Below are 17,540 nucleotides of genomic sequence, written 5' to 3'. Positions count from 1 at the left end.
CAGCATCTAAAGCAAGGGCGGGCAAACTCCTCCCGCCGGCCAAATCTCTGAGCTAAGAGTGGTCTTGACATTTTTAAGTGGTTAGTGGCAGGGGGGAAACCCAAAATAGTATGATTACGTGAGAGATGGAAAGTTTGCAAAGTTCACATTTCGGTATCCTTAACGTTTTCCTGGAACACAGCCATGTTGGTTCCATTGGTTGGCTTGACTCCCTGGGGGTTGGGGAAGTGAAACTGAAAAGGGAGATGAGCTGGCAAGAGTCTGGGTGAGAATTCCCAGACTTGAGTGTAGGTTTGGGAAACCCTTCAAAAGCACCAGCCCAAGAGCCTGGGGGTGGAGAGGAGACCACACTTGTCAGAGCTTGGAAGGACTGAATTTGAATTTGCCTAAGAGGAGCCCCAGGTCTGGCCCAGGGTGGAGCCAGAGGCTGCCCACTTACAAATTTGGGGATTTTTCAGGCCAGTGGTCCCTTATCGCAGATGGTATATGACTCAGTTTTATTAGGTACTTGGATACGTTCAGTTTTATCAGGAATGCATTCACTGTAAGGTATTTGAGAGAAAAAAAATAACCTTAACTTACCTATCCATTACTTCAAAGTTTGAAAAATGGGATGACTGAAAGACAATAGTTAAACTAGTGCTTATGAGTACAACAAATCTCAAAGGCAGCACATGAATGACTGAAGTTTGGGAATTCTGGAGTCCACCCTCTGACCTCCCTGTATGAGGGCAGGGGTGAAAGAGAAATGTTCCCAGTCTATTTGTAGGATGAGAGAGAACTGTGTCCATCTGACCTTTGATGAGAGAATTGCCCCAGTGTTCTTAGAGGATGGGTGTGACCTGCCCCAGTCTGTCCTGGGATGAGAAAAAACTTTCCCCAGTCTGCCTGGAGGCTAAGAGAACTGCACCCCTCCCACTTCTTCCAGGAGAAGGGCACCAAGTGTGAGGAACGCAGTGTTTGGAGATTTTGGCCACTCCCCAAATGCAGCCGCTCCCCAAATGCGCTGCCTCATCTTCAAAGCGCAGGGACAGCAGCTCTGAGATGAGGTCCCCAGGGCTGCAGGCATGTGCCTGGTCCTCACTGCGGTTTATGGGGGATCAGCTGGATGCAAGTACAAGGCAGAGGACAGTTAGGCGGTCCCACTGAAGGCCAGCCCTATGCAGAGGATGCTCTGGGGTCCTCCGTCCCTCCCCGGTGGCTGGGGTGGGGAACTGCAGTGCTAGGACCACTGGCCCTTTGGCAGGTTGCACAAGAAGCTTTGCTCATCTACACCCCAGTGTGGCCTTCACACTTCAAAGAAGGCTGTTGCCCCCACCCCAAAGGCCTGGGCATTAGGATCTTTTTTTCATTTTTGTATTAATGTACAATGTACATACAGTAAATTGCATCTAGTGTTCAGTTCTGACTTGACAGGCACGCACAGCCGGGTAACCAAGATCACGTCAAAAAATCCTTCTTTAAACTCCCACAAGTGACTGTAACGTGCTACCAGGGTTGGAAACCAACCCACGGAGTCTTGTCTCCTGCTTGTGGGTGGACGAGAGCTTCCGAAGGAGGCCAGCAAAGAACCCTCCAGAGCAGGGAGGACCCAGCATCCGGCCCCTCGGCCCTGGCATGCAAGCGGGTCAGACCGTTAGGCATAGCCTCCCTGTGGGGCGCAGGGACAGGAAGCAGGGTTTAGAGCACCTCGAGAGGGAAGGAGTGGCAAGTGGGGAGGGCAGCCCCTCCCAGGACCAGAACCCACTTCCTACTTTACACCAGCACTGGAGGAGGCTGGTGAGGTAGGGCGGGGGCGGTGGGGCCTCCCCCAGCCTTCCCTTCCCCTTCCCCTCTCCTTCACTGTCCTGCCGGCAGGCACAGGAAGGTGAAGCAAGGTGTTTCCAGCCGGCAGGATGGAGGACGAGGAAGGCCCTGAGTGTGGCAAACCTGACTTCGTGCTTTTGGACCAAGTGACCATGGAGGACTTCATGAGGAACCTGCAGCTCAGGTAGGCCCAGGGCAGGAGGCGCTGGCTCCCCTCCTCCAGGGTCTCCCACCTTGCGTCCTCACAGAGACCTGAGGGAAAAAGGAAGGCATGCTGCTGTCCAAGGGAGGGGGCAGTGGCACACACCCACCCAGACCCGATGGTGCCGAAATGAGCGCCTCAAAGCACGGCCCCAGGGGACAGGAACAGACAAGGAAGCAACTGTCCCTGTCAGGGCCGGCAAGTCAGCACTGGATCTGCCCACCACCCCAACCCATCCCTGCCTCCCACACAGTCCAGGTGTCTTCTGCCCCTTCTTTCCTGCCCGAAGGGGCCAGGGCATGACACTTCTTGGACAGATAGGCACCAGGCACTCTTTCCAGCAGGGACCAGGGGCACCTCTTTCCAGCCACTTCCCAGCCAGTTATTGATGCTCCCTCGATGCATCTCATGGGGCCAGGCCATGGGACCAGGCCATGGGGCCTGGCCTGAGCCCTGGGGACACTGAGATGAAGCGGGCAGCCTCCACCCTAGGGTCCAAACATTCCCACCAGGTTGAGGTGACATTCTTTTGGGGTGCATGGAGTATCACAGGACACAGTTGGTAGAAGCGATATTGGAGCTCAATTTACCATCAAGGAGGGCAGGTGGAGGGCAGGGAGAAGCCCGGGAGGTGGGGACATGGCACAGTAGGGTGGCCATGCAGGCAGCTGGGCCTCATGCCAGGACTCCCATGGAGGGGCAGAAGGCTGCCTGCTATGTGCTCGGGAAGCTCCCTGGGGAGAGCCTGGGGACCAGGAGCCCCACTAAGCACAGAAGTCAAGAGATCACGAGCCTGGCCCAAAGAGAGGAAGGCTAGCCAGGAAATGAGCTAAGCCTTTGTGTGCATTGTTCTACCTCATTCTTATAAAATGAGCTTATGAAACACTGTCCTCTCCATTTTGGTGATGAGAACGCTGAGCCCTGGAGATGTGGGTGACTTGTGCCCTCATCCCCAGCTTGTAGGAGGACAGGAGCTGGGCCCAGGAAAACCCATGTCAGAGGTGGTGGAGAAAGAGGAACCTCAGGACAGGCCCACCCAGGACAGGCTGCTGGAAGACAGGGCCATCCAGGGAAGGGTGGGTACCACACACGAAAGGGAGATGGGTCTGAGGGGCAGGCCTGCCAGTCCTCCTCCCAGGGGCAGAAAGGTCAAGAGAAGGGCAGACATCCACCCACACTGGTGACCAAGTTTGTGAAGGGAAGGGTCAAGAAGTCTGAGGCTGTGCCAGGGGAGAGGCAGCAGCTACTGGCCACAGGCTTGGGGGTGGGGGGTGCAAAGACAATGACATCAGGTGCTGGGCACTGTTGCCCCAACCCCCTCCCTGTCATCTGGGTGGGGCTGGGTGGGGTCCCCTTTTGTCTCTGGGTTCCCGCCCAGGCCTTGAGACAGGAAACAGCCGAAGAGGCCCCTCCTTCCCCTCCCCGCCCAGTCACTCCTTCTCAACCCCATCTCCCCATCTGCCCTGTGGGGTTCACCCCAGGAGCCAGCTCTGACTCACAGCACCCAGTGCAGTCCTGGGCAAGTCTGTTTCCTTTGCAAAATGGGTGATCATGTTTCCAGTGACCTTGGGACCCCTGGGGAGACCACTGTGGACCCTAAACTCTATGCCGCAGTGGGGACAGGCTCTGAGTGGCTCAGCTCACCCAGGACGGCACCAGGGAGACACAAGGTCAACACCTGCTCCCTTTTTGCTTCTCCACTCTCAGCCCCTTGGGGTGGGAGTGCTGGCCTACTGGGGCCAGGCCCTGATATGGGCTCTGGTGAGAGGCCTGTGGGTGCCTGTAAGCCTGTCAGTGCTGAGGCCTGTCTGCCCCTGCTGTGTCCAGGTTCGAGAAGGGCCGCATCTACACCTACATTGGTGAGGTGCTGGTATCCGTGAACCCCTACCAGGAGCTGCCCCTGTATGGGCCTGAGGCCATTGCCAGGTACCAGGGCCGTGAGCTCTATGAGCGGCCACCCCATCTCTACGCTGTGGCCAACGCCACCTACAAGGCAATGAAGCACCGGTCCAGGGACACCTGCATCGTCATCTCAGGTACCTGTCCCTGCAGCCAGGCTCCCACCCTCGACATCTTCATTTGTGGACATTTGGGAGGGCCATTAGAGCATCTCCTGTGCCCTGTGTCCTGATGGGGGCCCTAGGACCCCATCTCGCCAGTCTTAAGGGTGTGAGTGGGCACAGGGAGCTGGGCTAAGAGATCGAACCTGGCTGATTCTGTCAACTCTGGTTTTTCCGGCAGGTGAGAGTGGGGCAGGGAAGACAGAAGCCAGTAAGCACATCATGCAGTACATCGCTGCTGTCACCAACCCAAGCCAGAGGGCTGAGGTGGAGAGGTGAGCAGCAACGGGCAGCCCTGGGCCTCAGCATGGCAGGCCAGGGACCTTGGTGTGGCAGGAAGGACTGACTCTGGGGAGCGAGAGATGGCAACTGCAGTCTAGCTCAGGTCAAGTTCAGCGGGAACTTGGGAAGTTTCCAGATAATGCCAACACACCTGGAGGTGAGACAGGGTGACCCATGCCAAGGACCGCTCCTTGGGTGGATGAGACCCAGCCAAGGGACCCAGGCTACCAGCTGGGAGGAGGCAGCAGCCACAGGTAGGATAAGGAGAAGTGCAGCAGAACCCAGAGATGCTTGAAATGGCTCATGGACAGGGCAGCAGGCAGATTCCATGGAAACCTGGAGAAGCTGACAGGCCCTGGCCAAGATGGCCAAGCATGCCAGGTGGCTGTGTGGGTGGTGGCCAGGAGCCTTGAAACCAGTAAACCTATTCCTTATGGAAGCAGCTTCCTCTGTCAGTGCTTGCCTCTTCCTGTCAAGAGGCAGTGAGATGGGATTCAGGGGGACAAGAAATGTCAGTTCCTGAGCACAAATGGCCAGTATCACCACCCACCCCTGCAGCTGGAGGTCTAAGGCCCAGTGGTCAGAACGGCCCCTCCTCACCAGGCTGCAGCTGAGGCCTGGGAGGGGAAGAGGTGGCTGTGAGAAACAAGGACCTCAGTGCTACACAGACCATGCCGAGCACCGCCAGCCTGGCAAGTGCATTTCCCAGCCTCTCAGAGGTGAAGTGACCATCATGCAACCTCAGAGGCAACACTGGGCGAGGCCAGGCCACTGGCTCCCTCTCAGCAAGTTCAGAGGAACCTATCCTGCGATGCTGTGATTTCTGTTGGGAAGACTCGGGGGCAGGGACAGCCTTCCCCAGACAGGAAGTCTTTGCCTTGAGCCCCAGCCCCTCTGCCCCGACAGGGTCAAGGACGTGCTGCTCAAGTCCACCTGTGTGCTAGAGGCCTTCGGCAATGCCCGCACCAACCGCAATCACAACTCTAGCCGCTTTGGCAAGTACATGGACATCAACTTTGACTTCAAGGGGGACCCGATCGGAGGACACATCCACAGCTACCTACTGGAGAAGGTGGGCAGGTGGGCTGAGGAGACCTCCATGGGGAGCCCTGGCTGAGAACCATCCCAGGCCTGGGAAGGTACCCATCCCAACAGTGCAGCCTAGGAGGGCTGGGCTCTCTCTCCCTGTGGCCCTTCTCTGGGCCTCAGTGTCCTCATAGTCAGGACTCTCTGACCTCCACCTGGGAACGCTCAGATGGGGTCCCCAGGGTCAGACTCCTCCCCAGGCCTGAGTCCATCTGCCCCTCTCTCCTCAGTCTCGGGTCCTCAAGCAGCACGTGGGTGAAAGAAACTTCCACGCCTTCTACCAGGTAAGCCCTGAGGGTAGGGGGAGGAGGAACAATGGGGTGGGGAAAGGGAGGGCGGAAAGTTGGGCCAGCTTGTGAGCCGTCTGTCACTACCCCAATTCCCCCTCTCTGCCCACCCAACCCCACCGAGCCCATCGTCCTCACTCCCCGCCACACTCACCCCAACTAGTACCCCACACCCCACAAACAAGAGGGTGTGTGAGCTTATGGGGAATGAAAGCAGGATGTCCCCTTTACCTGAAACACTTCCAGATGAGGGCTCTCTGGGGCCCATAAAGTGTCTCTGTGCACAATAAGCTCCCCACTGAGGTGGGCGTCCCCTGGGATACAGGCAGTGTCTCTAGTGGTATCAGAGCTCAACACTGAAGTGGTGCTCCTGGGGGCACGGGCATTGACTCTGAGCACCTCTCTGAGATAAATGCTCCCAGGGACTGTCTCCACAAACTCTGACACCCCACTGAGGTGGGAGCTCCCTGGAAACAAAGTGTCTCTGCAGTCTCAGAGCTTGACACTGAAGTGGAGCTCCCTGGCACACCAGTGGTGTGTTCGCAAACTGTGGGCTGCCCACTGTGTCCTCTGGGACACCGGCAGTGTTTCCACACACTCCGAAGTCCCCCACTGAACTGGGAGCACCCTGGGACTGGGGCAGTGTCTCTAGGGACTTGGAGCTCCCCAGTGAGTTAGGAGTTCCCTGCAGCACAGATATGGTCCCCACCGAGTTAGGAGTTCCCTGCAGCACAGACATGGTCCCCACCAACTCTCAGCTCCCCAGTGCAGTGGGAGCCCTCTGGAACGCAGCAGTCTCTCCACAGAATCTGGGCTACCTTCTGAGGCCCGAGCTCCCTGGTACACAGGCGGTGTTTCCATGGACTCTGAGCTTCTTACTGAGGTGGGAGCTCCCTGAGACAAGCACAGTATCTCATGGACTCTGTGCTCCCCGTGAGACAGGAACTCCCTGAGTGGCAGGCAGGGTCTCCAGGGACTATGAACCACCTGCTGAGGTGGGAGCTTCCTGGGATGCAAGGAGTGCCTTTAAGGACTCTGAGCTTCCATGGTGTGATGCTCCCTGGGACACAGCAGTGCCTCCACGACTCTGACTTCCCACTGAAGTCACCCTCTCTGGGACATGGCAGTGTCTCTAAGGACTCTGAGCTCCACTGAGGTGGGAGCCCCCTGGAAACTGCAGTGCTACCAGTGAGTCTGCGCCGAGGTGGGAGCTCACTGGGAAACCAGCAGTGTCTCTGTGGACTCTGAGCTTTCCTTGAGGTAAAAGCTCCCTGAGACACCGGCAGCGTCTCCACAGACTCTGAACATGCCCCTGGTGGGAGCCGCTGGGAACACAGAGGGCATCTCCACAGACTCTGAGCTCTCACTGAAATGAAGCTCCCTGGGACTCTGGCAGGATCTCCACAGACTCCTACCTCCCCACTGAAGTGGGAGATTTTGGGACATGAGCAGGGTCTCCAGGGACCCAGAGCTCCCCCGCTGAAGGAGAGGTTCGGTGGAACATGGGCAGTGTCTCTAAGGACTCTGAGCTCCCGGCTGAGGGGATTGCTCCCTGGGATGTTGCCAGGGTCTCCACAGACTCTGAGCTCCCCATGAGACGGGACCTCCATGGGATCTGGGCAAGGTCTCCATGAACTATAAAGTCTCCACTGAGGTGGGAGCTCCCTGGGACACAGAGAGTTTTTTCAGACTCTGAACTCCCATGAAATGGAGCTCTTTGGAGCATGGACAGTGTCTTTGGAGCTCTTTGGAGCATGGGCATGAGGTGGGAGCTCGGTGAGACACGTGAAGCAATGTCTCCGCAGACTGTAGTGCCCACTCAGGCGGGCCGTGTCTTGGGCACAGGCAGTGTCTCTGCCAACTCTGGGCTCTGCTCTGAGGTAAGAGCCCCGTGGGACAGGGGCTGTATCTCCTTGGACTTTGAACTCCCATCAAAGTGAAGCTCACTGAGACAGTGACAGCGTCACTCTACGGATTCTGAGCTCCCACTGAAGTGGAGCTCCCTGGGAACCAGGCAGTGTCCAAGAACTCTGAGCTCCCCTGAGGCGGGAGCCCTCTAGAACACAAGGAGTGTCCACACACACTCTGAGCTTCCATGAAGTGGGGCTGTCTGGGACACTGGCAGTCAGCTCCTCACGGAGCTGGGAACTCCCTGGGATATGGATGGTGTCTCCACAAACTCTCCACTCTCCTCTGAGGTGGAAGCTCTCTGCGACATGACCATTGTCTCTGTGGAATCTGAGCTTCCCACTAGTGGGAGCCCCTTGTGACGTAGGGCAGCGTCTCCACAGATTCTCTGGAATAATAGCAGGATCTCCACAGACTCTTACCACCTCCAGTGAAGTTCACCTCCAGTGAAGTGGGGACAGAGGCACTGTCTCCATGAACTCTGAGCTCCCTGCAGAGGTGGGAGTTCATGCGGCACCGGTCGTGTCCCCACAGATGCTGAGCTCCCTAGGACATGGGCTCTCCCTGGGTGGAGAGCAATGTCTCCACAGAACCCGTGCTCCCTACTGAGGTGGGAGCTTCCTGGGACAGAGGCAGTCTCCAGTAACTCTGAGCTCCCACTGAAGTGGAGCTCCCTAGGATTCTGCGGTTTCTCCACAGACTCTTTCCTCCTCACTCAAGTGGGGGGCTTGGGACTCGGGTTTGTCTCCATATACTCTGAGCTCCCCACTGAGGTGGGATCCCCCTGGGTCTAGGGCAATGTCTCCACAGGATTTGAGCTCCCCACCAAGATGAGGTCTGGCACAAGAACAGTGTCTTCATGGTGGAGTCATAGCTCCCACTGAAGTGGAACTCCCTGACCCACTGAACAGCTGAATGGGGAGCTCACTGGCACACAGGAAGTGTTCACACTGTCTGACCTTCCCCCGTGTTTGTTGGTTCAACGCTGGAAGGAAGCACAAGTCTGTTTGTTCTCCTACCCCTGTGTGTGTACGGGGGGACATCTTGGGAGCTTATTTGTCTAAAGGATGTCTGTGTCCTCTAGTTGCTGAGAGGCAGTGAGGACAAGCAGCTGCATAAACTGCACTTGGAGAGAAACCCTGCTGTATACAATTTCACACGCCAGGGAGCAGGACTCAACATGACTGTGCACAGCGTGAGTGTGAGGGGCACCAAGGGCTCAAATTGGGCTCAGTGTCAGGGCCTAAGTGTGGTGGCAGGGAATGGGCAGCACTCAGCACAGGCCAGGGTAAAATGAACTGCTTGGGTGAGTGGGGAGGGTGCTCTGGGTGGAGGAAAAATGGCTGATAGAGGGGACAGAGTGCAGGGGTGAGCAGGTGCTTAGGCCGGAGGAATCAGGGTTCAGGAAGAGGACAGGGGAAAAGGGTGAGCAGGTGCCTAGGATGGAGGAATCAAGCCTCAAGGACAGGTGTCCTGGGCCCAGTGTGGTTTTGGAGTGATGAATCCCTTCTACCCTAGGCCTTGGACAGTGATGAGCAGAGCCACCAGGCAGTGACCGAGGCCATGAGGGTCATCGGCTTCAGTCCTGAAGAGGTGGAGTCTGTGCATCGCATCCTGGCTGCCATATTGCACCTGGTGAGCCTGGCTCAGAAGCCTGGGAGGGCTACCTCCCCACAGGGGTTTCCCAGCTGGGAGGCACCCAGGGAGGAGGAGGAGACTGGCTGGAGATTCCCCAGCAATGTGCTAGGCTGACTGCCTCTCCTGCAGAAGCTGAGCTGCTTGAGTGATGAGCTCAGCTGGTACGTGGTCCAGAGCCCACTCTTAGGGCCAGGGCAGCCAGGCACAGTAAAAGCTGAGCATCATGCAGACTGTCTCTTAGTCTGAGACACAGTCATGAGCTGTGTGGCTTTGGGTGCATTTACTCAGTGCCTCTTGGCCTCAGTTTTCTCTAAGGGGCATGAGGAGTAAGTTATGCAGGGTTCCTCTAGCTGCTGGGAGGATGCAATGGGGTCATTCACATACCATTTGGACTTGAGACCTTGGCAAAGACTCTGGTGTACCTGTGCCCCCTTCCCCCAATCTCTGGCTGTGTCTGTGCCCATGATGAGCAGCTGACCACGCTGGTCTGAGAAGGAGCTGTACTCTACCACATCCATGTCCCCTGTTTTCATTCCTCCTTCCTGTCCAAAGTTATCCAGGCTCCTTTGGGACATGGAGCCTGGACTGTTCATGGTTTTCCCATCACCAGGGAAACATCGAGTTTGTGGAGACAGAGGAGGGTGGGCTGCAGAAGGAGGGCGTGGCAGTGGCCGAGGAGACACTGGTGGACCATGTGGCTGAGCTGACGGCCACACCCCGGGACCTCGTGCTCCGCTCCCTGCTGGCTCGCACAGTTGCCTCAGGAGGCAGGGAACTCATAGAGAAGGGCCACACTGCAGCTGAGGCCAGCTACGCCCGGGATGCCTGTGCCAAGGTACTTTGGGGCAGGCGCAGGGAGGGAAGCCCAGGAGGCCTTCATGGGGGAGGCCAGGCCAGAGGCAGCAGGAAGCAGGGTGTTCCTATCTCCCAGGCGGTATACCAGCGGCTGTTTGAGTGGGTGGTGAACAGGATCAACAGTGTCATGGAACCCCGAGGCCGGGACCCTCGGCGTGATGGCAAGGACACAGTCATTGGTGTGCTGGACATCTATGGCTTCGAGGTGTTTCCCGTCAACAGGTGGGTGGCCAGCCAGTCACATCTCCACCTCTGATGCCCAGCAGCTTTGCCCACTTAGTCCTGGAAAGCTCAACTGGGGCTGGGCAGCAGGAATGTCTGGGTTTCTCCCAGCTGGTCCCTGGGCCCAAGGCTCATGCCTCCCAGGCCTGCCTCACCTGCACCATCTGGCCATTGGTGCCCTGATGGAAGGCAGAATTACGGGGCATGAGTAATTCCTGGTTGTGACTCCTAAGTCCACTCCAGAACGCGCATGCAGGAGGTGTGGGTGGGGTAAAGGAGGAGTCCAGCACAGGGATGCGTAAGCCACAGGGAAGCCATACGGGGTGCTGGCACCAGAACCCTTGATGAACATCAGCAGAGATGTTTGGGGGAGCGGCCATCCATTACCATGCACACCACAAGCAGCAACCTCCCCTCTGAAAGGCCCACTCCACCCCTAGCTTCGAGCAGTTCTGCATCAACTACTGCAACGAGAAGCTGCAGCAGCTATTCATCCGGCTCATCCTGAAGCAGGAGCAGGAGGAGTACGAGCGCGAGGGCATCGCCTGGCAGAGCGTGAGCACTATGGCCTGGAGGGAGGGCAGGCGGCAGGGTGTGGACGGGCCTCAGCCCATGGGGAGGGGCCCGGGCTGGCCTGGCAGGTGGCTGAGTGTGGGGCGGAGGAGGGGAGGTGGCCTGAAAGGCTTTGGGAGCCTCCCTGCTGGCTGCCTTTGCCCCAGGTTGAGTACTTCAACAATGCCATCATTGTGGATCTGGTGGAGCGGCCCCACCGTGGCATCCTGGCCGTGCTGGACGAGGCCTGCAGCTCTGCCGGCACCATCACTGACCGAATCTTCCTGCAGACCCTGGACACACACCACCGCCATCACCTACACTACACGAGCCGCCAGGTGCCCCTGGCTGTCCCAGCACCACCACAGTGGGCTGGTGGGACCTGCCCCATAGGCACCACACTGCCCATGCCTCGTGGGAACTGGGTGGGGACCCAGCTTTGGTGCCATTGTCGTCACTGTGGCGACCTTCTCTGTCCTGGAGGTGGGGAAGCAGGGCTATCCCCTCATACAGACCCCCCACACACCTTTTGTGCCTTGACCTCAGCCTGTCCCCATAGCTCTGCCCCACAGACAAGACCATGGAGTTTGGCCGAGACTTCCGGATCAAGCACTATGCAGGGGATGTCACGTAAGGGCCCCCTCCCACCCACATCCCTGGCCTTCCCACAGGCACCATGGCATGTGTCATGGAGCAGGAGTGCTTCAGGAGAATGGTTGGGAGACAGGTGTTATGGCCCCTTCTGCCACCCCCACCCCTTTAAGACACTGAAAACATGCCAGACAGCAGATTCACAAGTGAAGAACTGGAAACAGGGTTTGAGGATAGTCATTAACCATAGCTGCATTCTTCTGGGAGCCTTTAAAAAATACTCACGTCTCATGTCTGGGCCCAACCCTATACTAGCATCTGTGGGGTGGGGGGCTGCAGGCTGGTGAGGTGGGAGTGGGGAGGGAACAGAAGGTGCAGAATGGGCCAAGATTCTACATTTCTAACAAGCTCCCAGGTGAGGCCTCGCTACCATACTTGGACCACGCTCCCAGTGCCAAAGCCCAGGTGTCCTTCAGAGGTTGTCATGATGGCTATTAATTTATGTGTTGCTTGCCGCATCCCAAAACGATTTAAAGTGACTCACAGCGAGGTACAAGTGTTTCATGAGAACTTCTCAAGGAGAGGAAATAGAGTAGATGATGACGACAAAGCAGCCCAATATCATCTACCTGTATCTGTTCGCAAAATCTACGCCCTGCCTGCATGAGGTGGCTCATGCCTGTAACCCCAGCACTTTGGGAGGCTGAGGTGGGTGGATCACCTGAGGCCAGGAGTTTGAGACCAGCCTGCCCAACATGGTGAAACCTCATCTGTACTAAAAACATAAAAATTATCTGGGCATGGTGGCATGTGCCTGTAATCCCAGTTGCTTGGGAGGCTGAGGCATGAGAATTGCTTGAACCTGGGAGGCAGAGGTTGTGGTAAGCTGAGATCACACCACTGCACTCCAGCCTGGGCAACAGAGTGAGACTATTTCTCAAAAAAAATAAATAAACAAAATAAAAAATAATAAAAATCCATTCCCTGAGGCTTCACAGGTGCTGCAGTTGGAGCCAAGATTTAGCACTGACATTTCTAACAGTCCAAGAACTAGACAGTGATTCTGAGGCTCTCAGTGTCCACAGATCAAAATAGGCCCAGGACTCAGGAGTTCCTAGTCAGAGTTGTAGTCGCTGATGTTTATCAAAACTCGGTAGGCACTGTTCTGAGCAACTGATGTACACTGAGGCACAGAGAGGTTGAGTGGCTTAGGCAAGGTCACACAGCATGCATGTGGTAGATGCAGGACTCGGTGCTAGAACATTTGACTTCGGAGTTGGGGGCTTAACCTCTCAATTCATCTTCCAGGAGAGAAATGTCTCCTGAGGGAGGGAGTCTTAGGTGATGAAAGAAAAAGCAGGTGTGAGGGGGAAGGAGAGGAGCCAAGGCAGAGGGAGGAAGAGAGACTGACCTATGGGAACCAAGACAGATGGGAAGAGAGTCATCTCTGCCCTGGGGGCTGCTGGGGTCATCAGCACTCTGGCCTGGCAGCCCCCGCCCCTGCTCCCTCACCAGCCCTGGCTTCTGGCAGGTACTCTGTGGAAGGCTTCATCGACAAGAACAGAGATTTCCTCTTCCAGGACTTCAAGCGGCTGCTGTACAACAGGTGAGCACGGCTTGCTGGGCACCATAGGGAGGGCCAGGGCCCTGGGGCCCCAGACACTTTAGGGTCAGGCATTGACTAGCGTCAGAACGGGGGTGGGCAGGGCTGCTCTCCCTGAGGATGGCTGGGAATTCGGCCTGTGTCTGTAGCACGGACCCCACTCTACGGGCCATGTGGCCAGATGGGCAGCAGGACATCACAGAGGTGACCAAGCGCCCCCTGACGGCCGGCACACTCTTCAAGAACTCCATGGTGGCCCTGGTGGAGAATCTTGCCTCCAAGGTATGTTCCATCCCTCTCCCACTCTGGCTGTTCTGGATCCTTCTCTCTGTGCCCTCGGTGCCAAGTAGGGTCCCAACCACCTCTGTACACCATAGTGGTGGGGGGAAGGTTCTTGTGCTGTCTGTATGAGCCACATCTACTCCAGCAGGGTATCCCGCCTACTGCACAGGTGAGATGTGGGGCCTCAGGGGCTGGGCTGAGGCTTGATCAATCATGGGGAACCCAGGCTTCTCTTTGCCCCATTGTCTCTTGAGCAGGGAGGGGTTTGAGGAGACCGTGTGGGAGACTGGCTTGACCCAGCCCAGCTCTTGGCAAAAACCCAGGATTCTTACTCAAGCTTTCTTGGGGAGCTTTGGGTCCAAAGTCAGAGGGGGAATACGTGAAGGTTCGGGGAGGGGACATGTTAGCGTGAGGTGAGCTTAACAACAGAACATCCAGAGATGTCAGCCCCTTTTGGAAGGAGAGAAGGAAGGCAGATGTGGCGAGGCCTGCTCCTGCCCCTGCCATACCCACCTGCCCGACCAGGGGCTGGAACCTGGCTCTGAACCTGGCCTTGCTGGCCTCTGCCCAGCACTTAGGGCTTCCAGGGCCCTTGTTCTGCTGATTACCCTTGTTTGTTCCTGACTGTCCTCCTGGCCTGGGACCTTGAGGGGTTGGGAAGCTCCTGGTGTGGGGCAGGGTGCACAGTGCTGCTGGCGCAGACCCTCTCCAAGTCCCCTCTGTCCCCGCAGGAGCCCTTCTACGTCCGCTGCATCAAGCCCAATGAGGACAAGGTGGCTGGGAAGCTGGATGAGAACCACTGTCGCCACCAGGTCGCATACCTGGGGCTGCTGGAGAACGTGAGGGTCCGCAGGGCTGGCTTCGCTTCCCGCCAGCCCTACTCTCGATTCCTGCTCAGGTACTGGTACCTGACACCCATCACTCCATGGGCCGTAGTCCCTGTGTGGAGTCCAAGGGGTAGGAGCAGAGGGTCCCCAGACAGCACGTCGCAAACATCGATACAAGCAGGAACCAGCACGCTGCTGGCCTCAAGACACCAAAATATCTGGGAGAGGCCGGGCGCGGTGGCTCAAGCCTGTAATCCCACCACTTTGGGAGGCCGAGACAGGTGGATCACGAGGTCAGGAGATCGAGACCATCCTGGCTAACACAGTGAAACCCCGTCTCTACTAAAAAATACAAAAAAAAACTAGCCGGGCGAGGTCGCGGGCGCCTGTAGTCCCAGCTACTCAGGAGGCTGAGGCAGGAGAATTGCTTGAACCCCAGAGGCGGAAGCTGCAGTGATCTGAGGTCACACCACTGCATTCCAGCTTGGCAACAGAGCGAGACTCCGTCTCAAAAAAAAAAAAAAAAAAAAAAAATATCTGGGAGAACATGTGTGTGAGCACACGCATGTGGGGACACACAGGTGGGAACATGGGTATGAGAGCTGTGTGAGGACATATATGTGAGGACATGTGTATGGGAAGACACATGTGCACAGGTGTCATGAGTGCTCCAGGAACACACTCTGTATCCCTGCCATCTCCCCAGGTGTGGGGTGGGCAGGGTGGGCTCCATGACCTCTCCCCGAGGCCTGGGTCACACTGCCCTGTCCTGTGGTGACAGGTACAAGATGACCTGTGAATACACATGGCCCAACCACCTGCTGGGCTCCGACAAGGCAGCTGTGAGCGCTCTCCTGGAGCAGCACGGGCTGCAGGGGGACGTGGCCTTTGGCCACAGCAAGCTGTTCATCCGCTCACCCCGGACACTGGTCACACTGGAGCAGAGCCGAGCCCGCCTCATCCCCATCATTGTGCTGCTATTGCAGAAGGTGAGGTGGGCAGGGCAGGCAGACATCCACTATGGGGGTGGGGAAAGCTTGCGTCCCAGGGGCCACAAACACACTTGTAAGTTTTACAGGTGTCTCTGCTTGATGGAGATAGGCCAGGGAGTGTTTAATAAATGCTTGGGGCCAGGTTTGGGGCTAAGGGTTAGGGCCTGGCTGAATTTGACTGCGTATCCCATCCCACCTGGCCCACCCAGGCATGGCGGGGCACCTTGGCGAGGTGGCGCTGCCGGAGGCTGAGGGCTATCTATACCATCATGCGCTGGTTCCGGAGACACAAGGTGCGGGCTCACCTGGCTGAGCTGCAGCGGCGATTCCAGGCTGCAAGGCAGCCGCCGCTCTACGGGCGTGACCTTGTGTGGCCGCTGCCCCCTGCTGTGTTGCAGCCCTTCCAGGACACCTGCCATGCGCTCTTCTGCAGGTACTACTCTCAGCCCACCACACTTTCCATTCAGCCGGCATCCGCTGAACACCTTGACCCATCATACCTGCCCTGTAGTGTCTGGACGGGAGACACACCAGCCCCCTTAATAGGTGGGAAGGTGGATGCTGTGCCACATTAGCTGACTGCCCGTGTGCCACAGTTGGTGCAGAGCCCTGACCATGTTGGGTACTGTGGTGGGCATTCAAAGTCCAGGGCTGCAGCCTGCAGGGGGAAGCCCGTCAGGGCTGGGAAGTAAGGGGATTCTGCATCTGAGCAGGGTCTTATTGAAGGCCAAGCAAGAGTTCTCCAGAAGGATGGGCACAGAGCATGCTCAGAACAGGAGGGTGCTGGGCAGCTGCTGGTCTCTGGGTCACCTTCCAGGAACAAGCATTAGGCACAAGGGTCTGAGACCAGAGAAGCCGGCAGAGGTTGGGACATAAAAAGCTGGCAGCGCCAGGCTGAGATCTCAGCTTCCTCCATGGAGAAGTGGCTCAGCGAGCACATGAACACATGGCCAGCATCTGTCTGACCGCATGCTCTCTCCCAGGTGGCGGGCCCGGCAGCTGGTAAAGAACATCCCCCCTTCAGACATGGCCCAGATCAAGGCCAAGGTGGCCGCCATGGGGGCCCTGCAAGGGCTTCGTCAGGACTGGGGCTGCCGGCGGGCCTGGGCCCGAGATTACCTGTCCTCTGTAAGTGCCAGGCGAGTCCAGGGCTGCCAGGGGAGGTGGGCTGCCAAAGAGGGCTCTTGGCTAACTCTGTGACCAGGTCCCCTCAGATGTCCTCTCCCAGGCCTGGGGTTGTCGGAGGCCCTGCACTTCAGCCCTTACCAGAGCTCTGCAAGGTATCAACCTGGATTTCAGGAGCAGTGGCCTTCCAGGGTGGGTGTGGATGACAGGAGGGCCAGGCTCAGATGCAGCCTAGAAGGCAATACAAAAGGGCTCTGTGCCCTCAGGAAATCCAGGGCTGCTCAGCTCACGCACATGTCTGTGTGACTCAGTTTCCTGAGATGAAGGATAGCTATGCTGATTCACAGAGAGCTGCCATCAGTTGAGTCTGGTCCCATGACTCAATCCCAACCAGCGCCCCCTCCCCTCCATCTGTCCTCAGGCCACTGACAATCCCACAGCATCAAGCCTGTTTGCTCAGCGACTAAAGACACTTCGGGACAAAGATGGCTTCAGGGCTGTGCTCTTTTCAAGCCACATCCGTAAGGTTAGACAAGGGACAAGGATCGCTTCAGGGCTATGCTCTTTTCTAGCCATGTCTGCAAGGTTAGAAGCTGGTGCAGAGTTCTGGGGGGGCACTTGGGAGAAAATGGAGGCAACCCCAGCCCAGGCCCAGCTGCTCCTGACACTCCTGAAACTGTCGACAGCGGGGAGGGGAGGCAGTAGGGACTGCCGGGGCCTCGGGCCCTGGTGGGTGACGGGGCAGCACCAGCCTGGGCCAAGCCACCTCTCCCACAGGTGAACCGCTTCTACAAGATCCGGAACCGGGCCCTCCTGCTCACAGACCGGCACCTCTACAAGCTGGACCCTGACCGGCAGTACCGGGTGATGCGGGCAGTGCCCCTTGAGGCGGTGAGCAACGTGGGTTGGGGGTAGCCTGCAGCATCTGTGAGGGGCACTGCTGGGCTTCTCAGAGTCCTGCCTCAGTCTTCTCCCCACTGTCTACCTGTGATGGCCCAGACCATCCTAAAACTCAGCGATGGTGGCACTCGTGCTGAAAACCCTGCAGTGGCTTCCCACGCCCACAGAGTGAAAGGTCTTGTCCTGTGATCCCCACCAGCCCAGCGACCGTCCGCCACACTCTCACACTCTAGCCAAGCCAAATGGTCCCTTCTCCCAACTTGTGCCCAACTGGGGGTTCTCCCACCTGGGCATTCTGGGACCTGAGTCCCGGCCACAATGT

At 57.5% G+C, this 17,540-nt stretch overlaps 1 protein-coding gene across 1 annotated transcript in view; it reads left to right on the top strand.

Annotated features, from left to right (window-relative positions):
- The first annotated feature begins 1,745 nt into the window (after positions 1-1,745).
- Positions 1,746-17,540, top strand: part of MYO1G (myosin IG) — a 16,359-nt gene continuing 564 nt past the window's right edge. Inside the window, exons 1-20 of the mRNA XM_011946803.1 lie at positions 1,746-1,990; positions 3,836-4,044; positions 4,250-4,343; positions 5,257-5,422; positions 5,667-5,720; positions 8,716-8,826; positions 9,150-9,266; positions 9,880-10,104; positions 10,201-10,346; positions 10,787-10,901; positions 11,066-11,236; positions 11,458-11,528; positions 13,021-13,095; positions 13,242-13,374; positions 14,106-14,272; positions 14,983-15,190; positions 15,403-15,626; positions 16,177-16,321; positions 16,740-16,844; positions 17,096-17,218. Of these exons, the coding sequence (XP_011802193.1) occupies positions 1,896-1,990; positions 3,836-4,044; positions 4,250-4,343; positions 5,257-5,422; positions 5,667-5,720; positions 8,716-8,826; positions 9,150-9,266; positions 9,880-10,104; positions 10,201-10,346; positions 10,787-10,901; positions 11,066-11,236; positions 11,458-11,528; positions 13,021-13,095; positions 13,242-13,374; positions 14,106-14,272; positions 14,983-15,190; positions 15,403-15,626; positions 16,177-16,321; positions 16,740-16,844; positions 17,096-17,218 (2,754 nt within the window). The 5' untranslated portion in view covers positions 1,746-1,895. The remainder of the gene's footprint in view (positions 1,991-3,835; positions 4,045-4,249; positions 4,344-5,256; positions 5,423-5,666; positions 5,721-8,715; positions 8,827-9,149; positions 9,267-9,879; positions 10,105-10,200; positions 10,347-10,786; positions 10,902-11,065; positions 11,237-11,457; positions 11,529-13,020; positions 13,096-13,241; positions 13,375-14,105; positions 14,273-14,982; positions 15,191-15,402; positions 15,627-16,176; positions 16,322-16,739; positions 16,845-17,095; positions 17,219-17,540) is intronic.

This window comes from Colobus angolensis, unplaced genomic scaffold (genome assembly GCF_000951035.1).
Source record: "Colobus angolensis palliatus isolate OR3802 unplaced genomic scaffold, Cang.pa_1.0 Scaffold253, whole genome shotgun sequence".
NCBI classification, from domain to species: Eukaryota; Metazoa; Chordata; class Mammalia; order Primates; family Cercopithecidae; genus Colobus; species Colobus angolensis.
The sequence above is the reverse complement of the archived record's forward strand: the minus strand, read 5'-3'. Positions and strand labels throughout refer to the sequence as shown.